Source organism: Etheostoma spectabile, chromosome 13 (genome assembly GCF_008692095.1).
Source record: "Etheostoma spectabile isolate EspeVRDwgs_2016 chromosome 13, UIUC_Espe_1.0, whole genome shotgun sequence".
NCBI classification, from domain to species: domain Eukaryota; kingdom Metazoa; phylum Chordata; class Actinopteri; order Perciformes; family Percidae; genus Etheostoma; species Etheostoma spectabile.
Window position 1 is genome coordinate 28,141,969 of NC_045745.1, and position 26,825 is coordinate 28,168,793.

General features: G+C 40.0%; 1 protein-coding gene and 1 long non-coding RNA gene across 20 annotated transcripts in view; one reads left to right on the plus strand and one right to left on the minus strand.

Annotated features, from left to right (window-relative positions):
• Positions 1–26,825, minus strand: part of LOC116700939 (RNA-binding protein Musashi homolog 2) — a 253,670-nt gene that overhangs the window by 27,299 nt on the left and 199,546 nt on the right. For 11 of the 19 annotated variants that reach the window (XR_004334769.1, XR_004334767.1, XR_004334768.1 and 8 more), the window contains exons 10-11: positions 23,254–23,328; positions 4–123 (exon numbers count right to left, since the gene is read on the minus strand). Coding sequence is in view for 16 of the 19 variants with exons in the window: in XM_032534424.1 (XP_032390315.1) it covers positions 4–123; positions 23,254–23,328 (195 nt within the window). In the remaining 3 variants the exon portion in view is untranslated. The remainder of the gene's footprint in view (positions 1–3; positions 124–23,253; positions 23,329–26,825) is intronic. The other 8 variants (XM_032534428.1, XM_032534425.1, XM_032534426.1 and 5 more) reach the window with 2 other exon arrangements.
• The window catches only part of LOC116700941 (uncharacterized), a 19,430-nt gene continuing 12,586 nt past the window's right edge, over positions 19,982–26,825 (plus strand). The window contains exon 1 of the long non-coding RNA XR_004334770.1: positions 19,982–20,037. This is a non-coding gene — a long non-coding RNA (uncharacterized LOC116700941). The remainder of the gene's footprint in view (positions 20,038–26,825) is intronic.

Below are 26,825 nucleotides of genomic sequence, written 5' to 3' on the forward strand. Positions count from 1 at the left end.
TACCTGGCCCTGTGCTCTGTGGGTACGCCAAGTAGCCGCCTCTTCCACGGGCCCCCCTACCTGAGCCACGCGCTGCTGCTACTGCCGCTGCCGCCACCGGTCCGTATGCCGTCGCTGGGAAGCCTGCAGGCACATACACACACATACACACACTCATCACTTCTTGCACATGGATGAGTATGTCCCAGAGCTACAGGAGAATGTTGATACCAGCACTGAGCTACAGGATAAAACTATAGCTGTCAGAGACAGGGGCTCATGTCAGGGCGACATCTATCAGCAGTCGCTTACTGAAACCACTGTGATATTCAAAACTCTGTAGATTCACTGATCCATACGCAGAAACAGAAAGATAGCCATGAGCAACTCACTGAATATCTTGTTAAAATAAAAACAACCTGTGCAACTTCAATGTACTTGTCATGATCATTATGAGGCAAATTACATTAAAACCACAGAACAAAAACATTCATTTTTGATTCTCATTATGTTATCATTTAAAACTTCATAAACAGTAATTTACATTAGAGTGATCTTTCTGCAATATTCATAGTAAGGACTATAAAATCATATCCTCTCAATTTTCCTCTCAAAGAAAATTTATTTTCGACTAAAAAGGTGCAAATTCTTATCCATCCACAAAACTGGACTTTCGCAATCCACTAAGTCTCTGATTATATTAGTGAAAGCATTTGGCTCTCTGAGGTGTTTATGTCACATGCTTTGGATGATAGATTACAGCCACTTCTGAGCTGCATAGACATGGGCATAATAGCCCTACCTCTGGGGACCATCCCTGCATTTTGTCTGGGAGTGCTCCCAATTACTGTGGTTTCTATGGAATCAGAATCATGCAAGAGGCAACGTATTCCACATTGTTTTAGTTGGGCTATTCAAGTAGAAGATATACAGTTGAAAGAATTCACATAATCAAATTGAGATCTATTGGATGATTTGTCATTCAGAAGACTTTAATTTGTTATCTTATGTAAAGACCTGTCTCTTGTGCTCGTTTCTTTTCGTTAAAAAAAAAAGTACTCTCTCTCTGAGAGTTTTGAAGCTTTACGTTTTAAAACCATTGATAACTGTCCAAATTGTCAGTTTATGATACACTAATAACTGAAAGGCCTTAATAACATGCAAATATAACTCCACTTCTTTAGGGTCTGATTATTCCAACAAATATCAGCCTAATAATCAGTCTGTAATTAAGCCAACGCAGTATCTGGGAATTGTAATTACAGTGTTGGCCTTAATGAACACAGTAGCTGGAGGTGGCTGACAGAGGCTAGTCCATGCCCAGAGCCTGGGCTCCTCTCTCAGCACAGGAATGGCATGTCATTAGTGGTGGTGATGAGATTCCTCACTCTGGGCTCAACACCGTCTATGCCTAATCAGTCTCTTAAAATTATCTCCACAGGAAATGCTTTCCTCACTAGCAAAAAAATGATCTCCAAATTCCCTCAAATGGAGTCTTTTCTTGATTTCTCTTTCAGCTGAATGTGGGTGCATGTGTGTCTTTCTTTCATGTTTTGGCCATATTCTGGAGACTGTGGTTTAGAAATTACAAAATGGCACAGGACAGCTCAGAGGATTATTTTTTGAATGCTGTGGAGGTGAGAGGAGCACCGGTAGGTGACCTATTTTCCGAGTCAGCCTTGTACTGCTATTCCACCAAGAGGGGCTCACACAAAAGACTGATGAGAGGAAAGGAGGGGGAAGAGGTGACAGGGCAGGGTCAGATGAGCCGCAGCCAAAGAGAAAAACACATAGCTTTTCATCAGCCGGCTGAGAAGGAGGTAATTCACAACTCTGTCGACACAATATGACCATGGGTGTGTGTGTTGAGTGTGAGGTGCCATCATGTTGCGACTGGCAGGCAGGTGAAGAAGAGAAAAAAAATGGCACTTTTCCCCCCAACTATCTAACAGCTCAGGAGAGAATAACGGACTAAGGCAGGGGACAAGGAATACAAAAAAGACAACAAAAGGCAACTAAAATCAGTCACACTTTTGCTACTGCTGCCGCACCACACCAGGAACTGATTTTCTACAGCTCAAATGATATTCTCCGCCTTTTTTCACAAAAATACAAATCAACTCTGATACTATGCTAATGATGGCCATGCACCCCTGCTTTTCCACTTACAGTGTCCCCATGGTTGCTCCTCGGAACAGTGCAGTAGTCTCCACCTCTTTTTCCTTCTTTCTCTCTCTCTCCTTTCCTAAGTGCTGAATCTATCTTCCTCTCGCTGCCATTGTCATGACACCCCCAAAAGACCCATTGGCTTGGAAGTTAGTTGCGGGCAAAGTTGTGGTGAGAGATTAACTTTGCAGGATTAGGTGGGTTAATTAATAGATGGCTGCTGCTCATTGTTTTGTGCTCACGCTGTAAGAAGCCACCCAAGAGAAGCGCTGCAGCATTAAATCAATTTCATGGCCCTTTTATTACTGAGGAGATAAAGCCAATATTTAGCTTTCAATTCTTCACAATTATTGGGCCCCTGATTTGCCACTTGAGTGGCTGCGCTTGGCTGGGGACAAGGACACATCTGTTTATGAGCTGTGGAGGCCCGGGGGCCTTGGTGTCCGGACTCCGGGGAACTGTCCTCAGCTTTCTCTTCTCAAGCCTGTAGCACAGAAATTCAGCCTTCTTCAAGAGTGCACATGGAAAGGAAGAAAGATAAGAACTAAAGAAAGATGAGGACTGTCAAAAATCTCATCGACATTTCATCCTCTCTCCAAGCAAAATCCTTTTTCAACACAAACATTTTAAACGGAATTTTATAAACAGATTTATAGTCACAACAAAAACAGTTGTGAATTTCTACAGATATTTTCCGGTCTGAGGTTATTCTCTCTGTTCAAAGCTGACTTTGTATTCTATGTCCTTACAACTCTGACTTTAACTTGTATTCTATCCACCCAACTCCACTGTTTCCAAATATTTACCAACATTTAGAAATTGATGCAACGGTTATCTAATATGTGTCCACATCCTTCCTTACCTAAAGTCAACTTTCAGCTAAAGCAACTTACAAAGCAGAACGGCATGTTCAATTGATGGTATTGTCAGTTCTGTGCTGAAGGACCAAAATGTGCATCCAGAGCACATACAGTAAGGCTCTATTTTCATGACAGTGCATAGCACATACCTGTACTTTATGCCTGTAAATAGCATTTTTCTCGGGTGCACACTGGCTCTTTTCTATCTGCACCTGTATTTTGTCAGTCTCTGTGAACTTGACTGTACTGAAGTAGAAGGCAAGTCACAGTAGGGGGAGTTTCACAGTGATCAAACGGCACAGTGCAATTTTTGTGTCAAGGTTTCTTGGGATTTTTGCTTGGACCGACGGCTTGCACAGGCCAGGTAAAAAGCTTTGTGTTTCTATTGTAAAACTGCCAAAGCACATTGCTGAATATAATAGTGCTTTTAAAGTAGATAAAAGTAGGTGATGGGAGTGGTGAAATTAATTCTAGCCCCCCCATTACGACCACAGATGATATATTCCTACTGATGTCACCATGTTTTTAAGCTGCTCTGCGGTTGTAATGCATGGTTTTTTTGTAATGCATGGTTTTAGCTAAATTCCGTCACCATGTCCTGAGATAGCCACACTGGGCCTCCTATTGCTTGCCCGCCTTTGTACTCTATGTCAATTATTAGAGTATGTGTACTGTACTCAACCCTCAACAGGAGGAAGGTGAATTTTGTCGTATGATCTAAATTTGTGCTAATAAGCCTAACATTAACCTAACATTTTTGACCCTAAGATTTTTCTCCTGATGCACTTTTTCTGATGCATTTCTTTTTTTTACCATACTGCCTTTCTAGCCACTTTCTGATCCTATTACTCAGAAAACGTCACGATGAAAAGTTGTTGCATTATGCATCAATAAGGTGCTATTTATGTCCTACCAGTCTGACAACAGCTTGACTGATGTTAATGTAATCTGTACTGTTCTTTGGCCCAAAACTGCCAGCAGCAGCTCCCCCGTCATTGACAAAGGAGCTCCATCAGTCACAGAGCACTCCGCTCATTTCGGCTATAAGAAGAACTGTCAACTCTCTAATGCACAGGAGGAGCCCAGGGACAGCTGATGTGCGTGGCCCTATGGTTGAAGTAGCCTCTGCTCATATTTTAATATCTCTCTGAAACTGAAAACTAATAGGGCCTTAATGTAGCACAACACTAACACATCATGTTTAGTGTTGATCTCAAATGGTGCTGTGTTAGTGCCCCTAGCACTCCCATTCACAAGGTTGTTTGACCAAAAAACGATAATACGGTAAATCTTAAAAGTGGCGCTTTACCGTCGGGTAATGTTCTCTGGTACATTCACAAAAAGACCATAGGTTGCATTTTACAGAGTGTTACACTTTAAGTAAGCAACAGAACATGTGAATAATGTATAGCATAATTATTTTTGTTTACCAAGATGGTTAGATTAACATTATACCAAACTAGCATATACAATTACTTCAAACCAGAAGGACATTCCCCTTTATAAATCTAGCATTTGAGGGCCCTAACCAGGGTTAGCTTGCTGGCTAACAGAGTTTTCATGCAATGCAGGTTAACACAGTAGCTTGGTTTGGGAAAGAGGCTTGCGGACAAGCCTTTCAGCCTGAAGCAGTTTTGGGACCAGACAGAATGAGTGAGACGGATGAACAGTAAAGAGCAGAGAGGAGGGAGATAGATGAACAGAGAAGGACAGCAGCTACATCAGTAGAAAAAGAAGACAAAGAGAAGAAAGCTTAAAAGGAATGAGAAAATTAGGGAGAAATAAGGGCAGGACACAGGTGTCTTATTCATTCTCATGGAATTTTGTTAGGTATTTTGGACACAAAAAGTATTTCTAGAGATGAGATTATATTATACTCAGGTAATACAGAGCATCACCTGTAATAAACTGCTTTTATTCTACACCAATCAATCAATGTTAGGTGTTGTATGGTACTCTTACGCAAGACAAAATCCTTTTTTAAAACACCAACGGTATAAATATAATCTACATTCCTCACAGTAGATCTATACAGAAATACGGCAATGTTCAAATACTCCTCTAAAACTCTTACATTAACTGTTGATTTCACTATGACAAAAAAAAAACAGTAAAAAAAAAAAAAAACTAGCTATAGATGCTATAAAAGCAAAGTAATTGAAGAATGATCCTGTGAGAGTGTTAAATTATTGATAAGTTGTAATTTAATTTTGTACAATAGAAGGCCTGGTGGAATTACACTAGTTGTAGTTGGGGCTTGGTAATATGGTCAAAATCGTCTATGCCAATATAGCTCATTTTATTTCTCAGTAACAATATCACAATATAGCATGTTTTCTGGTAATTCAATCAACAAATCTAGTCTATATGAAATGACCACATGATAAAAGCTATTTTTGTTCACTCTTGTGTGAATCAAATATTTGACAAATGAAGAAGTATTTTATTATTTTATTAAGAACTTTAGTGCAAAAGGAACAATACGCGCAAGAATCAAAACCATAGACAGTAAAAATAAAAACACAACTTATAGTAAAAAATGCTCAAATTTAGAGTATAGTAGCTGGGTAAATGAACTGTGTTAAAATGTGTAATTAAAAATGTTACTGGCAAAATGCGTTTATGATGAATTTAATGATTGTATGTGTATTGATCATTTAATTTAATTGATCCCATTTAATTGATCCAAATATGTTTCCCATTAAATAAAAGATACATGAAAAACAGCTGAACTTCTTTCTTTTTTTTTTTTATTACTTCTGTCCGTCTGTCCAAATCTAGTTACTAATTATGAATCACTCATTTATGTGTCACTGTTTGCTGCAAATTCAATGTTAAAAGTGTGAGAAAAATATAGCAAATCATACATGAGATGCATGTTTTTCTTGTCACTCTACGACAGTAAGAGGGACAACCCAGCGGAAATAAGTCTGTTGATAAGTCATAGCGGAGGCAGTGAAGCAAACTGCCGCCTTCTCACAGGAGGAGGGAGGCATTCTGTCAGAGATGGAAAACTGAGTCCACTTCACATTTTGCTTCATCAATAACCTTTGATAAGATATAGAGCAAAACAGAGACAAATAAACAAACATAAATAAATATATATATATATAAATATACATTTATATCAAAGTTACTAAAGAGACAGCGACCTAGCAAGACATCTTTTCATCTCCAGACTGACAAGTGTCCCATTGTTGCCATCCTTCAGTGGTACTTTGTTGTTGTTGAAAGCATCTCTGGGTTGCTGTTATCAAAGGCATAAATCACAGAGATGGAGAGAGCCAGGTGGCTTTCATATGAACTGCTGCACACATGCTCATGTCTCACCTTTCCTCTGATCAACGGAGACCTAAAGTACACACAAAGACTTCCCCCCACATAAAATACAGAGACTGGTGTCTGGGAATGAGCCAGAGAGAGAGAGAGAGAGAGAGAGAGAGAGAGAGAGAGAGAGAGAGAGAGAGAGAGAGAGAGAGAGAGAGAGAGAGAGAGAGAGAGAGAGAGAGAGAGAGCATTTACATGCACACCAATAATTCAATTATAACCAGACTAATGCAATACGCGTATTATTGCAACTGTCATGTAAACACCTTAACCGGGTTATCTCTTCCTCACATTAAGGTCCTAATCAGAGTAAGCATAACTTGATTAACAGAGCTGGGTTGCTTGTCAATCATTCAAATTAATCTTGCCATGTGTATGTCTGGTTTCTTTCAGAGTTTGGAGTCTGTGCACGTGCCACAAAAGGTCACACGGTGAACAAGATGCCAAGCGGTAGGTTTGAAACAGAATAGCTAGAGATGTTGGAAGAATTAAACAAAGAACTAAAATAAAATGAAACTGTAAAATGGCAAACGCTAACACGAAGACGACCTATACATATATGCATCCATACCAATACTGTATTCCTTTGTTCTATTAGAATGTATTGGCAAATGTCCTTTTGTCCAACAAGGGAAGTCATGTTGCTTTACTTTAACTTAACGACAGTCTTTAAGGGGCATTCTGCTGATTGTACACATCCAGTTCAATTTGCTTATTTAGCCTGATGGTGGTAACAGGGCTATCTCAGCTTGAGCTTTATTTTGAACACAAAGCATGTGTTACAAAACTAGAGTAAGTGTGATAGTATAAACGGTATTTAAAGTACACCAGTATGAATTGGCCCTACAGTGTGAATTTTGACTAAAGCGACCAGTAGAGCCCTCCTTTTGTTTGACATAATGCAGTAAAGACTCTTACACTGAGCTAAAATGGAAACACTGTGCTGCAACAAATGTCTTTTGGTTTAATTAAAGGTATTCATTTTGAAGGATTCGGTTAGTATTGAAAAAAATAAAAAACAAAATAAATATATCTGAATCACAAAATTGAAAAACAAATACCTAGTTAATATCCAAATAATTGAATATTCAGATCCAACTCTACTTTTCTCTACATGTGACATACAGTATGTCCTAGTAAAATAATTAAGAGTGCCCATTTGAAGTGTTTGCCTTTTTCGGAACTGGCCGATTGCTTGGTTTTTTTCATGGCATTTCTTTTCCCCTATTTTTCCTCTTACTATAAACTTGGTTATATCACCCCAAATTCCACCGGATGTGTAACGGCTGCAGCCATAAATGACAGCTGAAGTCTTGAGGACCTACAAGATCTCGCAAATTCATGTAGAATAGAATCACAAAACCAACAACAATTTGTTTCCACCCAGAGGAGTAGAGGGGAGACAACTCTGTGCTGTGTTTTCAAGGTGTAGTGCAGCGAAATATGATCCGCTGTGAGCACGGGCTATTTTATTTTGAAAATTAACCGTATGTTTTATTTTGTTTCTGTGCTTGACTTCCTGTCCCGCACTATCCGCCGTGCGCTGAATTGCTGCGAAGCTCTCCGGCATCCGGCAAAAATAGAAGCTCTGCGTATCTGCTCCGGAGGGCTCCGGATCGCCGGAACTTGGACAAAGTCGGAACACAGTCGTTTTGTAGTCAGTGGAAATACACCCATCGACTTTAAGGAAAATCGAATGACTACGGCGCTGTTCCAGAGCGGATCCGCAGCCATTCCACATCCGGTGGAATTAGGGGGTCAGGCGCAGCTCGGCTGCGGCTTATCTAGAAATTCTGCGTCCCCTTTTTTCCTCTAGCCGTCACACATCCAGGTAGCTATGTAGCCCGGGCAGAGGAGGGAGTGAGCCTTGCTCAGTCCAGAGCCAAGAGTCTGGGCGTTCAACTTACAAGTGTTTGTGTACGATATAATAATTTCATTATTTGCATGTAGGGTGGACAGCAATTATTTTTTAGCAATGATCACTTTTTGGGGATCACAATCATCATTCCATACCAACTAGCCCTACTAGGGAAGAAAAAGTCAGGATATTTGGGCCTCTGATGCATCTATTTTAACCAGTCTTTAAATCTGTGTCTTGTTAATTGCCCAACTTCATATAAGTGCAACACTAAAATGCTGGAGTACGTGTTTAATCTGAGTATTCAGAGCAATTCTTTGTGCAAATATAACATAGCCTACTAAGAAAGACTGTAGATATAACAATAACATAGCAATATAATACTGAAATCAACATTTTTGACTGATTAAGTAATTAACAATGGAGTTACATGCCAGTAAAGGAATACAAATACAGCAGCTTTGAAAACAACAATGTATCTCTTCATACTTTGAGCCAGTCCATCATATGCCATTTGAGAGCTTTTGCCTTGAAACATATCTCAGGTGTATATGTGGTAATATTGTTGGAAGTTCTATAACATTTTGGCTAGACAACACCAAGACCCCTAACCTCTGCAGTATGACAAGGATAGTCAATTTTCTGTTCTCACTGATATGATCAAACATCACTTCACTACAGTATGTGTATATTTGTGGGTCAGTGTGTATGTGTTTGTGTCCCTTTGCCAAAGCTGTGGTTCTTTTGTGCCACAGGTAATGGTTTCTGTCTGTAATGAAACCATTTGGCACACTGATCCTATGCCATTAAGACTTTGTGGCTTTTGATTGGGGAGAGAAAAAGTCAATTACAGAAGTGGAGTGAGCCCAGAGCTCAGCAAAGCCTGGCTTTATGGTGGTAATTGCACACGTATCTTATACCTTTGAACAACATGATGAGGCCAGGAGGAGATATATTTGGTAAAATTTAAACTGGGTAACCTTTCAGAAGCACAAAGAACAAAAATCCACCCTGCTAGGAGAGAACCGCTGTTCTTTACAAGACATAATCATGTACTAAAATTAGTTTGACACACTGAGTCACACCATCCTATCTACTTTACCCATTACAGTGTATTCTGAATTCATACGCCACACAAACATGTGAGCTAAGGACAGCAGTGTCTTGTAAAGCAACCATAAAGCAGATGGTTAGCATAAAATGTCATTCCACAGTAAGGTTAAAGGTGAGGTGAGGTTGAGCTACAGACCTGCCTAGCTGAAGTTAGTAGGGACTGAGTGATTTGCTCAAGGACACTTTAGTAATGTGGATTCTTGCTGGAGAGGAGGCTTGATCCCTGAGCCTTTCAGCTAGAGTGCAGTCTTCAGACTCACTATGTTGTCTGTTAAAACTGGCGTAGAGAAATACAGATTGCCTTACCAGTTTCTAAATTCCATGATGTACACTGACCATATAGATGACTTTAGGTCTAAATTAATCAACTGTAAATTAGAATTAAAGGAAATACTTAAAAAGATGTATATAATGCTGCTCACAATACCCTTAACTTGGAAATAACTCCAGCCTGAAACACTGCAAATTCTGTACATACATCACACAGCTGTACACTGGGTGTGACTAACTGTAGTGTTGTTATGTGGTGTAGAGAGCTCAGCAAAAGCTCAGTGTCTTTTACTTCAATTCTCAGTGACAAGTGCACATTTTCTTGCTAGCTGAAGTGCATGGCAGCATAGCATCAAAGAGGACAAACTAGGCTCTTTATTGAAGTGCAGCCACACTTTCGACCTCTTCTTTGTCCGCCTTCCAATGCACTTCAGTAAGAAGGAAACGGCTCCTATGCTGCAGACCTGATCTAAACACATTTTGTTTTCACACAAGCCTCTGAGGCACACACACACACACACACACACACACACACACACACACACACACACACACACACACACACACAGTAGTTAAAGAAAAAGGAATGGAGAGCAAAACAATAAAGCGTGGAAAAAAAATGCATTTCAAAAAGAGAGGGGGAATCTGCCAGAATAGATAAGGCAAAAACATTTAAATCCTCTCACACTAAAGAAAACGTTAAAAAGAATGACACTGGTATGCGAATTGAACAGAGTCTTGGTTCACAGCCCTAATATTCAAGGCAGTTCATGATGGTGACTTAAATAGAGAGAGACAGGGAGGACACAGATGTCTGACCTTGCAGTGGTGCTTATGTAATGGTCTGCTTCAGTGCATTTAACTGCAGTGCTCCTTTCCAACCTGGGATCAGTAAAGGAAACATGTCTTTGCAGTCCAATCTCCTCTGACATCAGTTCTGACACTCAGAGAGTATGAAAAGGTCCTGTGAGCTCTGAGTGAATCAGTTGTTATGGCCCTGCTTTTGTGGTCCCCATGGAGCCAATCATAATAATTAAACTAGACTACTTAAGCCTCCTCTCATTACTGTCCAAGTAAACAGCCTTAATTTTGTATGCATTTTAATGCCCATTTCCCAGTTCTGAGGGTGGTAGTGCAGAGGACAGATGAATGATGAAGGGGGGTAATTTTGTCTCAAATTAAAGTGAGTGCATAAAGTGTCATTTCACCATTCAAGTTAATTACATATTTGTGGATTTGCACTGATCAGTGCTTTTGCAAGAATTACAAATGTCGAGAGGAAATAAAATACAGCTTACAAAATCTTAGTGATAATAAGAAGCACCTTTGCACACACTCTTTCATGAATATGATTTTATAGCCAAGTTAAAACAGTTCACATACTCCATTATATTTTAGCCGGCTCCATGCACTGCTGTTACACAATCTCCCACTGCTCCAGATACCAGGGGCAAGTAGGGTAACATGTGGCATGACCCAAAAATAGCACTGCAACATTGGCTTCCACTTTATTGCTGGAGCTGTAAACAATGTTTCCACATAGAGTGAAAGAAACTGCATGCAGTAGGCTGTGCTATGATGGGTGTACTGTACGTATACATGTTCATATATGTTCATGTGCCCCATGCACTAGGAGAAGAGTGGATGAGAGCAACTAGAGGTCTATTAGCACAGCAGCAGGAGGGAGAGGGAGGATAGAGGGAAAGGAGGGGGCAGCTGTAGACACCAAGCAAGTACCCACCTTGCTAGGCCAGGGGCTTTCGAACAGTGGGTGGGATCAAAACAACAGACAGCAGACACTGAGCATGGTCTCACAGACACACATATTGTACTCCTCAGCCCAGTTCCATGTCTGTGCTCCTTTTCTGTCCAGCTGCTGGTCTCCAGCAGTGTCTAAAGGTGGGCAGCCATGTCTGAGGCAGGCCAGCTCAAGTTTCATTTCTAGACCAGCAGCTCAACAGTCTAGACATAACAAGCTTTAGGGCTGCCCCTCTGCCTCTTACAGTAGCTCATCTTCACCACCACGGGAACCTAGACAGTGGGTCTCCATGGCAGACTGTTCGCCTGCTTCAGCATGTGAGGATGTGCTTTCCTAGGGTGAGTTAAAACCTGGGCAAATGAGGTGAGCCATCTCTTCCTTATTCAGGAAATAGCCAGCCTTTCAGCTTTGCCTGTGTCAGAGTGCAGTAGCTGGTTTTTGCAGACAGATGCTCAGGCACTCGAGGAGACACACGTGTATGTGCATGTGACCGTACTTGTGTGCATGTTAGCACTCAAACAGACCAGTACACACTACATCTACACAGGAAAATAAAACCAGAACGACAAAACATAAATAAACAAAACCAGTGGCCCTGCAAAGCACTGAGGCGCAAATTGGTGGAAGGTTGCTACACCTGTTGAATCTGTGTCAAGGGACACAAATACAGTACATTGACAGCCTATAGTATCTCCCTTTGACACTAAAGCAAATGTACATAAAACTGATTTCAGAGCTGTTAACGGTGAGAAGAGCTGATCTAAAATCAGTCTAGCTCTATGACTGCACAGACAGAACCAGACAGGGAGTGACATACAGTGCTGTCCACTGACGTCAGAGCAGCACACTTACTACTGTCACGGGGAACAGAGTCATGGCCTGGGGAGCTCACAGAGTCTGCATGTGCAAGTGTGTGTGTGTGTGTGTGTGCGTGCGTGTGCGCATGCGTGCGCGCGTGCATGCGTGTTTTTGTAAGTGTGCAGTCAGCATTGCTGTGGAGACTGTGAGGCGGTGAGGCAGACAGGAAAGCAGAGAAAGGCCCCTGGTAAAGTCCCTTCACCTCCTCTACCTTCATACGCAGCCCAGAAGAGTCTTTGATTGTGTCAGTTTAATACATGTGTGTGTCCAAGTGTATGAGAGAAAAATGTGTTGTGCATGGTCGGTCGAGTGTGTGAGGTCACGTCGGTTCTAGTCAGGCGCTATTTTAAGGCTTGCGACTCATGGAGTGCCGCGGCCTCAAAAGACCCATTGGGCTAATGATCAGCCTTGGCAATTAAAGTCAATCTGTGAGTCAGTGTGGCATCAGGAGGGCCATCTGCTTCCAGCCCTGTAGCACTCACTCTGGCCTGTGGGACCACTTGCTGGGGTCACAGCTCACCCGGCTTGAGAGATGGTCACAGGATCTAAGGAACAGTCTGCTGTGTAACTCCAGTTCAATAGAGACTTGTTCTACCAATAGCACTGCTGTGTGTGCCGCCGTTGCATCTCATGAGTGCAGTAAAAACACAAACAGTGGGATCTGTCTTATGGAGGACAATGTTGCATGCACCCATGACACAAGTAAGCTCCTCATCAGCCTCAGGCCAGTGATTTTTTCCACCTGCTCCAGTACTGTGGCCAAGAAGTGGGGGTACTTATTGTACTGAAATGGGAAATATAAGATGTCTGAATACTTAAGAGAGGTTCAGATCAGCTGATAATGACTGCACACGGTCTCCCAAACTACATCATTATCCACATAGAAAGTAATGGACCATTGCCAGCAAGAAGAGAGTTTCATTGGACAGGAAGTTTGAAACGGTGTCTTCCACACTTTTAATTAGTGGGATACTCGGGTCAACGTTGATACAATGTCTTCTCTGGATACACAAGGCTGCAATGGTACTGGAGCAATGGCAGCTTACGCCTCTGCATCTGAAGAAGACTGCGCTGAAATGAATGGATTCGATTTTCTGAAATCACACTCTAGCTGCATGTAAATACATTTTTAGTTTGTCTTTGATGCCAACATTGTGATGAAGTGTTACAGAAAATAATTCTATGCTTAAGGGCATTTACTTTGAAAATGAGCTACAGCAGTATGCTTTGAACACCATGTTAACATAGGAAAAAGGTTTGCAAACTCTTTCAAATGTTCACTTTGGCTCATCAGCAGAGCTTTGTCCTATGAAGAAAACACACTGCCACCCTACCATCTCATCATTGACCCCCAACCTTGCAGAAGCTACCTTTGTTTCAAAAAGTTCATATCTCTACATAGTCCACACCTTTCCATCTCCCAACAGCAGACGGTTACCCTGGGAGGCTAACTGGTGGTTGAGGCCGATGCCCTGGGTGTGACCTCTGGTGCATTCATCATATGCTTGGTTGGCTCCCCCCCAGTTTAAAGGGAGCCAAGAACAGACACTAGGATACCAGTTGCACAGGTCAGCAGCTCTCTTTTCCTATAGCCCACCTCCTGAGAGGACAGCTGCTCCCTGTATCTTTATATTCTTCTCCTACAGGAAAAAAAGGGGGGTCAACAGGTCAGCCTTTATTTCCCTATTACTGTACTTACAGTTGCATAGAGCACCATGCACCTTTTATAGGTGTAACCTAAAAAACCAATGCAACATTTGTGTTTTTTATTTGAGGACAATCCATACTTTAACCCATGTTGCTAAAGTTAAAGAAAATCTTCATCTTGTTCTTTTTAGTATTAATAACATAGATTCACCAATTCTCCTCTCTCTCTCTAATCATTTGCCGATTGAAAATATTCTGACAGCTTAATGTTTAGTATTCTCTTTTCGGTAGATTGTCCTGACATCGGACACAGACCCTATTTATGGGTTTTATTCAGTTTTTCAAAAACTTGTTTGCTTGCCTTTGCTTCACACATCAATGTACAATATGCAATTCAGCCAGATGCACGATCCCTTAAGCAATTATGGGTCAAGTAACTTGAATCAGGACAATTCGACAAGGGCCGACATGTGAGTGGTTATGGCAGCCGAACCCCTCATCTTCTGCTTATGGGACAATTTGCAGCAAACCAGGCCACACTGCAGGTTTTAATACTCTGTGGAATCCAGAACCACCTGCTAGGCTGAGTCCTGTTCACATTCAGACAGAAAAAGTAATCTACTCTTTAAAAATGGCATTTTTTGTCACTAAGATATGACGGAGTGTGCTGTCGTGTCTAAGGAATGGTTGGTTTGTGGCGGGACGGGGGCTACTGCAGCGCTATCCCACACTTCATATCTGACGAGGAACTAGATCTGACACAGATGAAGCATGTGACATGTAAAGGATATGGCAACAAGAATGGAAAGACAGATGGAAAAACCAACAAACCTACCCAAACACTGGTTAAATAGAATGTGTTGGGAGAAAGAAATACAAGATGCAAAATAATATGCATTACTGTATTAATATATACTGCACATCATTTTTTTGAAAGTGTTAAGGTAACTGGTAACCCTTCTGTGGTCATTGCACCCTTGCTACACTTACCACTGCCCTCTCCCCTTCTTATTATCCATTCTCTCCATTCTTTTACTATTTAAGAGGCTGACTCACTGGACCAAAATTGCTGTTTGTCTGTCATGACATCTGGAATAGCGGGATGACTGAGTGTTATGTCTTTCTTTCACTCAGTCTGTGTCTTTTCCCAGAAGGGACCCCACTGACATCTTCATCCCTTCATCCCAGTGTAGCATAATGACCTCCTACTAGCAGCCCTAATGGAGCCATAATGGTCATTTATGCCAGGGGAGGCTCTGAGGGCACGGCTGTGGAGGCAGCAAGCCGCACAGGAAGATGGGAGACGGAGAGAACCTCCTGGTTAAGTCCCTCCACCTCTGCCTCCTCCCTTCATACACATCTCAGTCTTTGTATAAATACAGCTTTTGTGTGTGTCGTGCATGTGTGCATTCAACTGCTGTGTGCATTCATGTGTGTGTAATGAAAGAAACTGATACAAGACTGGTTAACAATAGAAAGTACAATATTAATGTATCTGGGGTGTTTCCCTGCTTTTGATGTTCACTTCTACAGCATATTCACATGCATAATGCACATATTCACACTACATTCTCTTTTACTAATTACATTTTTCCTCATGCAGAAAAGCTTCCTATTCATGAATACATCATACACACAATGGCGTATACCACCACTCTTAAACCTCTAGTCTATAATTGCTTCCACCACTGGCAGAAACTACAACGTACATAAATGTGTGCATAAATGTGTGTACAGTGCATGAGCTTAACTTGCACTCATTGCCATTTTCTTTCTAGCCACTTGCATATTAGTATGCACAGTAAACACAAGGGCCTTTCACTGCATACACTCTTAGTCTTGGATAATCTTTAAACAGACGACAGTTCAATGTACTGCTGTGATTAAGTAATATACTTCTTTAAATGTGGCTTTCAAAGCCTTAATCACGTGAGGTCCTCCAAACTAGACACCTCATGCTTTAACTGCAACACATCTTGGGATGTTCCCCTGGGGGTTGCAAGTTGAATAATACAATAGCACATTTATCAGCTAGGTAATGCTAATGAGACTGTGGCACAGAATAATGTAAAACGAGAATAATGTACAGTAATGTTCTCTATGCTTTGTCAGATCCCGTTTTCTCTGTTTCTAGCAATACTCTAAGCAATACTCATTTGGGTTGAAGCAAGAACATAAGATGAATAGCATCTTATCTAATTACTGGTACTTAATTATTTAAATACTATTATGTATTTATGTACTAAAACACATTAAAGAATAAGAAAAAATATAACAATTATATGACTATCCTACTGTAGGTTTGATCTCCTCAGGTAATTATAATGTATTTCATTAGAAAACAGACATGCCATGAATTCAAGGAGAACTTGAAAAGAATGAAAGCGTTAAATACTGTGGTCAGACACGGTTTTTCTCCACTTGAAGTATAAGAGACATTTACCAGATGCAGTAAAGCAGATGTCAGCTCAAAACAAGGACAGATACATTTCTCACTACTACTACCACCACAATGTGAGATCTTAATTCCATTTAATTTTTGTCGTTTGAAGCTTTCTGAAAATCACTTTTGTTACGTCTGATAAAAATCAAAGTGAAGTCCTTTTGTACCTTGTTTTGATTCAAAAATACTTTCAATTTTAGCGTGCTCTTTGTAGCCTGATAAATGTTAGCTCTGAAGTCTGATAATTCAAGTCAAGTTCTGTGATGCTGATGTTGCATACTTTGATTTTGCCACTGCTGCCATTCAGGATGAGCAGAGCAGTGTACAAAATATTGTATATTTATGCTGCTTTTAAGTTTTCTTTGCACTACTAATGCAGCCATTTCTCAAAAGCAGTTATTTCATTCATGGTTTGAATGTCATAGTGGGTATGTGTGGTTATATTTTTGATAGAATAATGCAACTCTGTCACTTCAAATTGGTTTAAATTCATATTATGAGCAAGCACTCCCTGAGACGCACAATAATCAGCTACATGTTTATGGGCAACTGTGCCCCAATAGCAGAAAATGAACTGATGCTACATGTTAACTACCTACCTTAGCTCAGCCTACGTAATACTGATACCTACATTCACAGATATGTACCATCCTCTGTCACCATCCTGTATCACTCTAAAGCTATCTGACAGCGTTTACAGGATACCTGCCAATATTGTCATCTCAATTTAACAGCATAGTTATTACGGCGTCCAGTTTATGACAGTAATTGTGGCAGCAGGGTTGGCACTCTCAAACTGCAAACAAAAAGACTTTCTAACATAACCTCTATTGCATTATCTTGGCAGCACAATCATGATATCTTTTATCCTAGGAAAATGAAACCAAAAGCATCTGCATGGCTTGGTAGCAGAAAATGTACACTATAGCCCCTTTCTTACTGGATTAAAAAAAACCTAACATCTGACTTTTGTCTTAAGTGGGAAAGGTTACAATTGGCATTCATTCCCGGGAAAAAAATGACTCAGTAGTAGTAACGGGTATTTATCTGTTCCAGCTCTGATCGGCAATGATGGAAACACGACATCCGGGTGGACACGCTCATTTTCACCCCTTTTCCAGCACAATTCTGTACAGTGCTCGAACATTGTTGCAAAGTAGTCAGCACAGAGTATGAAAAAGAGACTGAATAAGTAATAGATATAAACCAGAATTACTGCCTTGTGGCTGTATGCCTCCGTCAAGTTACAGTTTACATCCATGGGCCCCATTTCAACGATCTATGATCTACTTAACGATAAGTGTTGCGCCTGGCGCAGGTGTGTTTAGGGGCATGTACGAAGTATAACGGCGGAAAAAGTGTCAAAAGGGTTGTAGTTAGTGTCTTAATTAATCATTGGGATTTTTTCCAAACGTATATGTATTGGGTTTTTTCTTTTACATAATATACAAGCTCAACAACAGAGGAAAACAAAAGAATGAAAAGCAGAGCAAACAATGTGAGCAAACACAACCAGAGCATATATACACAACATGTCCACACCCCATCCCCACAACAAAAGTAACAGTTATATAAAATAAATACAAAACCAAGGTGAAAACAAAATTTGCAATAAATGCAATAAATCAATCCGAATGTTATCTCCCATTCCCTTTAAAAGTCAGGGGCGTTTGGACCTTGGCAAATTACTATTATGATGGTGAAAGTGAGCTTGTGTGGGAAGTGAAAGCACACGAGCAGATCATAAAGCACTATGTCAGTAAAACTTCATCATTCTATTTTATATTGTAATATTTTTATTTTTAATGGTTTGGCATGTTTTTGTGATGCTGCACATCCCTGTGTGTGTAAGAAGCATTAGGTGTGTTCACATTTTACTAATGCACTGTTAAAATAACAAAGAAAGGCTGTGTTATTGACTTTAGACCAGGTTTTTGTTGATCAAAGATGCAATTGCTAGATAGCAATACTCCAAGAATACACACCTCCCTGTGAGGTATGCATTCTTGGTGTATTGCTATCTGCATGCCCATGGACGCACAGATGGGCGCAGGTGATTTCAACAACGTGGGCGCTGGACAGGATATTGACAACTGCGTCGGTCTTAAACTAGCAGACACTTGCAACGGCAGGAGCAAAAAAAAACTAAATTGGCCCCCATGTCTGTCCATGTAGACATTTGTGCTGAATTAGAAGAAATTCACTTTGGGGGTCCCTGAGATATCGTGTTCACGAGAATCGGATGGATGGTTGCAGGCACAGAGGCATAAAAAGATTTAACCTCTGTAAAATTTTTCGCTGACTTCCATGCTGCTTTCAAGAGTTTACTGTTCACTAACCCTGTTTTTGGGCACATTTCTGACATTGAATGTAAAACACCAAGAAAAAAACAAACAGAAAGGCATACTCATCTACTGGCAACAGGAAATGAGTTTATTGTCTATTTGTTGGTTTAACATATCTGCATATACTGTACATGCTTATTTTGGTGGAAAAAAGGGTAAGGATAATAGAGAAAATATGTTTTGATTGTAAATTTGGTGAGTCTACCGTTTAAGTAGCCTGTTAGTGCCGGATGGGTTTGGCATGTTGGTTACTATTGTGTTCCTCTTTTCAGTAAGTTAACCTCAATTATGCAAATGTGTCAATCAGCTTGAGTAACACCACACTTGGCATTTATTTTAGAAACATTTCCCTGGGTGTGTCTGCAAAGGATTTTTGGTAAAAGCAAAGATGATGCCCAATTTATAGAGAGGTTACTTCAAGGACTGGAAATGAATATGGAAATTCAGCTACAACTTGAGTAAAAGTGTCAAAAATATTAATATTATTTTCTTTCCAAATCATCAAGTGCAACATCACCAGTCTGAGGGGCTGGTATTATTTGAAGGTAAACAGGGGCAGCCTCTGCACAAGTCTAGGGGGTCTTCATCTTAAACAGTGGGAATAATGACATCCACAGAGAAAACAGCAACGTGACAACACAAACATATCACATATCACATTTGCATGCATACATTACAGTCCCCCCTGCTTTCATTTGACACTGACAATACCACTGCTTGCCATCAAAGTCCTGAATGTGCAACTGCGCATGCTGAGAAAATGTTCTGACATTGTTCATCACAAATGGGTTTAGAAAGACAATGACTGTCACAAGTCATTGTGTATCATTGTGTTACAAGTCTCTCGGAAGAGATGGACCCTACCAATAAACTGATCGACATAAAGCTGAGGTAAATGGGTTACTTAAACATAGTAAACAGTCAAGTTAATGTATCCAGCATTACAAAAGCTTTGATAAATAGAAAGAAAAAAAAAGTTCTTGTGATGTTGCTAATCATTTGTTACACCTGCTTACCATCTGTCATTCTGGGTTAGTGGAAAACATTGTTGCCTTCTTGATTGTCACTGCACTTGCAGTATGTAACATTATCTTTGAAATTCAATTCCAACTTCAGTTCAAACATAATGCTGAAACGATGCAGCCACAAGGTAAACAGTGTGCGATTACAGACTTGCATATAAAGTACAGCTTGGAACTGAGCAAAGAACAGAGAAGACATTTAACATACACTTCAATGCTCTGTTATCAGTTTGAATGCATCCTGATAGAGCAAAACATCTGTCTAAAATATGTGCAAAGATTAGTTCTATGCACAGATGCAATTTCAGTCCTATAAATGCAACCATAAAAAGGCAAGTAATAGAACAGCTGGAAAAGTCTGGTAGGTTCAGAAAACAACATCACTTTACTGTAATGCAGCTTTTAAAACCAGGAAAAGACAACACTTGTGTCATATTATTATATTACGATATCCAAATTCTAAGACATATCTAGTAACATATCACAATATCAATATGAAATCGATCTATATTGCCCAGCCCTACTTTCAGGACCTTATGATATTAAACCTGCAGCTAATTTTCAAATATTCAAATTTTCAACAATGCACTGCTTGCATTTTAGTTCTGCAATTAAAGGCCCCCTGAGGGGTCTTCTTTGCAACCAAACACCCTTTTGTTTCCATTCAGTGTTCCCTATCAAACTGAATTGTGTTAGGGTGAGTAGTATTTTCTACCCCGAAAACATTTGCAAAGTCTATTTTGCATTTTGATGATTCAAAATCTGCATTGTTAACAGCAGCAGCCTTCTTATTGCACCAGCAACTGCATTACTGCTTTCTGCTGTCAGCAGATGTGGCTATCATGTTGCCTCCATGGTTGTGGAAGTGGCATCATATAACTGTAAGTGTATAAAAAGGTTTACTATTCAATATTACTCAGGTAATATATGTCAATACACTTTGTTGACAGTGTTTGCTCCGTGTGGTTTTAGGTAGTTGCCGAAAATAATTTTTACAATAACTACTAGTTGAAACACAAATAAAAACAAGAGCCCGACCGATATATCGGCGGGCCGATATTATCGGCCAATATCAGGCATTTCCCAGTATCGTCATTTATAATGGCTGATAAAAAAAAAAATGATTCTGATAAATTAATATTTAAAAAATAAAATAAAAACGGACAGTAAACCATGTTGTGACTGTGGGTGTTGCATAGTTTGTCCACCAGAGGGCGCTCTACAGCGTCCCTGTTGGCAACACTGATTTCTTTTTTGTTAATGTGTTTTATATCTTAAGTTTGTATGTTTATACATTTTATTTATCAGAACTTTAATATATTTCAATGTTCCTCTGTTCTGTTGTGACAATAAAACAAATTATCATATTATTTAGTGAGAACTCATAAATAAGTACAAAAAACTAATGTTAGGGAAATCTGTTTTGTTACGCGTTTCTGGATTTCTTTATTTTTGTAAATATATATTGGCCGATGTATTGGAATATCGGATTTTTAAATAACCAAATATCTGTATCGGTATCGGCCTTAAAAATCAGTCGGGCTCCTGTGTGAGTTTGCATTTTGGGGAAATGCTCTGATAAATGCTCACTTGAAAGAACACGTTTTTGACAGACTGAGGAAGATCTGATTTCCATCCGTAATATCTTAGTGCATTAAATAGTAATGATGTCTGTGCTATGATTCATTTTGTAAGCAACTCACGGCATACGAATACAGACACATGGAAACATGCCGTACGTGATCGATATCAAAAGCACTTTGTGATCAATGTTGGAAATAATTGGAAGTGTCACAAAGACCAGAGTGCTTAGTTGTCAGATACTGTTTAACAGCCGTTGAGCTGGAGTCTGCTTTGATGCTAACTGGCTGCACTTTAACCTGTGTGTATTTTACAGTAGGTTCTGTTCTCTACACTTGCTGCAGGGATGTCAGCTTTGGTTTCTCCTTTTCTGTGTATGTCTTATTGAGTTTTCTTACTTAATTCAGTGTTTCATCACTGATCAATGTTTTATCACTGTTTTATCTTGACAATTGCCTAACCACTTTTTTCCTGTTAACAGTGGACCCCTGAGGTTTACTGGGTGTAAAAAAGCCTTGAAATGCTGCCCACAATTTACGCCTCTTGGATCCAGACTGCCTGGCCTCAGCTCCATTTATTTATACAAGTGTTTCAGCGGGGTTGTGTACAGTGAGAAAAAAAAAGCTTTGATCCTACGATGAGGAAGCTTTACACATCTTAGTAAGGAAGGATACCAGTCAATATTTGGCCTGAGGTTATTTAATTTGGACAAGGAGTTTGATTCATACATTAAAAATTCCAATTACCCTGTCAAGAGTTGAGCGAGCCCAGAGGAGTCGGTTTTAATCATACAGCTTTATCAAACTCTTTAAATTGAGTTTAACATGGACAGGATCATACATTCTGCCTCGGGGAAGGTGATAATTTGTCCTAAACAGTAAATATTTTAAAAACCCATGTTTAAATAGAATTTCTTATATGGAATAAACACTGATTTCCCCTTTCATTTTCAATCTCTTCTCTCTCTTTTTGTTATATCCAAGATCAAACATTAGTTGGATGCTTTTACAGAACTTAAAGGCTGGATAAATACTGATATAAATTGTCATCTTAGATGTATGCTACACAGAAAATAGTCATGTACATTGACAGCCTTCGGATTTACATTCATATCAATTAGCTTTTGAGTCAATATACTGCTAAAATATCCCATTTGAGAAAAAAAAATAAACAGACAAAAATTGCTTCATTCCAACATTTGTATGCTACACATATTTTCCGACATTGATGAGTAGGTGCTATTCCATTTTTTCTGTCAAATAATGTTATGGTCAGGTATAAATCTAGCATGTGTCTGATCTGCAGGTGGTCACAGCTGGACCTCCTGTCTTACCATTCCCAAATCTATTTCAGAAAAGATATTACAGAGATCTGAGCTGCTGCCAGATATTTCCCATTCCGTCTTATCAGTGGAAGGAATGATGTCTGGCACAGCAAACAAAGTTATGTGTAAAGTCCTTAAATAAAGCATGAAATTGACGGGATGCCTGTCTAAGTAAGGCACCAAAGAGCCACAGGGCCTCCTGCAGCAGACAGGTACAGCTGCTCACCTTCAGACTGCACGCCTTCCATTTGAACTCCCATTAATGTGGCCGCTGCTCTGAGTCAACACTTTTAATGCAGAAAAATACTTTATTCATTTTCCATTATAAGAACCAAGTTTTAAAATCTGCCTACACAAAGCGCTGCTTATTTCTCTGCTTCTCCACAGATGAATTTGCATACATTGGGCCACGACGAAGACGAAGAACTTCACCCATTTTAGACATTTGGTCATGGTAGTGTTCAAGTATGGGATAAAAAGGACTAAGCAATTTACTTCACTATCCATCAGCTTTCAAAGGGTACTTCAGAAATCCAGACACGTAACATACTTGTAACCCTGCAGACTATTTGGTGACTGACATGTATATTGATGAGCGTTTGTGTATGTAAGTGCAAGTGTGTGCATGTTCTGACCGTGCTGGGGAGTGCATGACAGAAAACATCAGCAACGTTGATATTTTAAGAAAGCCTTTAACTCACCAGGGAACTGGTAGCTGTAGCTTGGTGCGAATCCAGTGTATCCACGGCCATACGTTGCCACAATATTAGGATAGCCTTTGACAGAGAGGAAAGAGATTAAAAAGAGATGAGAAGAGAACTAGATATAACACACACACACACACACACACACACACACACACACACACACACACACACACACACACACACACACACACACACACACACACACACACACACACACACACACACACACACACACACACACACACACACACAAAAACAAATCTGGAAAGGCAGGCTTTAAAACTCCTGGGAATCCAGACTACTAAAGTGTTCTCATTTTGTCAAGCAAATTCTAATTTTACTTAATACCCTGAAAAATAAAATCATAAGAATCCACATTAAATATGAGCATAAAATAGTTAGGATTAAGTATTATATTTTGGGAACACCATTTTTTAAGTCTGGTGTGTATTATGTTACCCTAGCTTGCTTTGTGGCAGCATGTATTTATAGCTCATAATGTTGATGGTAGATTGTCAACAGATTGACATTTGCTTTGTGTGCAGTTTGACAAAAAGCACCACCCTCAATCAATGGTCCACTGTCAGAATTACATTAGCCTCTAACCTTGATGATGCTGCTCTTGTTGTTTTTCCAGGACATATTTTACAGAATCAACTAAAGCAAGTTACACTTCCCGGATCAATAACCTGTTTAATTATATTAGATTTTAACACTTTAAAGTACACAGGAGCCAGGAAAGTTTTTTCTTTTTTTTACTGATCCCTATTATTCATTCATTGGGGTTAGGTATTACTATCTGGTGCCAAATGGGTTGCTGGTTCTTAAAGAGTTTAACCCCAAAGAAATTAGAACCTCCTAAATAAATAGCACTCCCCCTGGTTCTTTACTGCTTCATTTTTTTCATTTTTTGTTCAACCAAAATGTCTCAGGCATTTTTATTAGGTGCCTTGAAATGACGTCGGCATCCATTTATATTCCGTGCATCTTTATCATAGCAGAAAGGTCCATATGTTAATATGGCTGGATGCAATTTTTTTTTTTAAAGGATAAATATGGGCAGTGATGTAAATGAACATTGCAGTTTTGTGTTCTAAATATGTGCACAATTGTTTGTATGCATATTATTGTGTGTACTGTAGATTTGGTGTCAGTTTGCCGATTTTTAACCACTGGTCTGTGTAGTGTGCACTCAGTTCAGCAGGCTCTCTCTAATCTTTCCTGCTGTGCATTAAAGCTGAGTATCCCCTCTGACCATCATCATGCAGTGACAACTGTACTAGCCTTCCTGATCTTTCGAACTTTGTAGCCAGGTTTCTCCTTTATGTCAGCCACTAAAATAAGATTTAAGAATATGTAGGAAACACCCTCATATCCCATTTTAATGGGTGATGCTACATACAGTATAAATACATCGGTGTTAAACCAGTACTAAAAATGTATGATTAGTTAGTCAGGGTAACCTTTTTGTTCAATGAAAGAGATATTTTGCTGATTTTAATACAGCTTTGTGTCATGGCAGTGTGGGCAGTGTGTGCAGATGAACGATGTTTTGCTTCCCTCTGTGGCTGTAGCTCACGGAGCTTGGAGCATCAGAGCTCCCCCGAAGCCAATCACTTGCAATCATCTGCACACACTGCCCACACAGCCATGACACAGAGTTGAAATAACATTGGAAAAGTATCTCTTAAAGGTAAAATTCAACTATTCAATGATATAAACCTTACTGAGGATGGAAAATGTGACTACAAATTCTCATTTGTAAACCAAAGTCAAAGTTTGTGTGAGGGTACAGGCTTGTTTAGAAGTTGTGCTGTCCCTGGATGGTTGGAGAGTTACAATGAGGCCAGAAGAGGACCCAGTGTTATTAGAAAAATGTAAGAGTAGCAGATGTATTGTTCATCTGCTGTCAGGATTCTTATTACAATCACAGACCCAGCAGTTAATTAGCTGGACAATTTTCAGACAGAAGCAGCTGTGGGCAACATATTGAGAAACAGGGTGTGAGGGAGCAAGCAGCTAGGAAGTGGGAAAAAGACAAAACAAGACATTTGAGAAGAGTGGGTGGGTGAGCAAGTGGGCCTGTGTGAGAGTCAGTGAGAATGTGAGCACCATCAAAGGTAATATAAACATAATTAACCCTCTAATTATGGTATATGTCTCAGTCTTTATCTGTTGTCCTCAAGCTATTATCACCTTCAACCATAAGTCTGGACTAAATTACCCAATAAGAGGAAGTCCTTTAGGCCAGGAATGAATCACTGCAGCCAACCTTGATAACTCTTTCTTCATCGTGTGTAAATTACACCTCAAACTGACCTCGGAAACATCTTTCAGGCTTTTGTGTCCTCAGTTCTACTTACGCTATGTACTTTCCTGATAAATTGTAGTCAAATCTGAATGTCAAAGTTTTCTCCTATAGACACTGTAGACTAATTCTGTAGAGCTTACAGGAAATATAATATTCCTAAATGCTAACTATTAAAAGTAACTGTATAAAGTAAATACTGTATTGCATTGCATATGACCAAGGAATGTAAACATTTTGTCCAGAGAGGGCATGTACAGTATATGTACAGGCTAAAAGTTTGAAACCACGTCCTCATTCAATGCGTTTCCTTATTTTCATAACTATTTACATTGTAGATTATCACTGAAGGCATCACAACTATGAATGAACACATATGGAATTATGCACAAACAAAAAAGTGTGAAATAACTGAAAACACATCTTATATTCTAGTTTCTTCAAAGTAGCTACCCTTTGCTCTTATTACGGCTTTGCACACTCTTGGCATTCTCTTGATGAGCTTCAAGAGGTAGTCACCTTAAATGGTTTTCCAACAGTCTTGAAGGAGTTCCCAGAGATGCTTAGCACTTGTTGGCCCTTTTGCCTTCACTCTGCGGTCCAGCTCTCCCTAAACCATCTCGATTGGGTTCAGGTTCGGTGACTGTGGAGGCGCAAAACTCCATCACTCTCCTTCTTGGTCAAATAGCCCTTACACAGCCTGGAGGTGTGTTTGGGGTCATTGTCCTGTTGAAAAATAAATGATGGTCCAACTAAACGCAAACCAGATGGGGTGTTGCATGTCGCTTCAGGATGCTGTGGTAGCCATGCTGGTTCAGTATGCCTTCAATTTGGAATAAATCCCCAACATTGTCACCAGCAAAGCACTTCCACACAATCACACCTCCTCCTCCATGCTTCAGGGTGGGAACCAGGCATGTAGAATCCATCCGGTCACCTTTTCTGCGTTGCACAAAGACATGGCGGTTGGAACCAAAGATCTCAAACTTGGACTCATCAGATCAAAGCACAGATTTCCACTGGTCTAATGTCCGTTCCTTGTGTTTCTTGGCCCAAACAAATCTCTTCTGCTTGTTGTCTCTCCTTAGCAGTGGTTTCCTAGCTGCTATTGGACCATGAAGGCCTGATTCGCGCAGTCTCCTCTTAACAGTTGTTCGAGAGGTGTGTCTGCTGCTAGAACTCTGTGTGGTATTCATCTGCTGTTAATTTACGATTTCTGAGGCTGGTGACTCAGATGAACTTATCCTCAGCAGCAGAG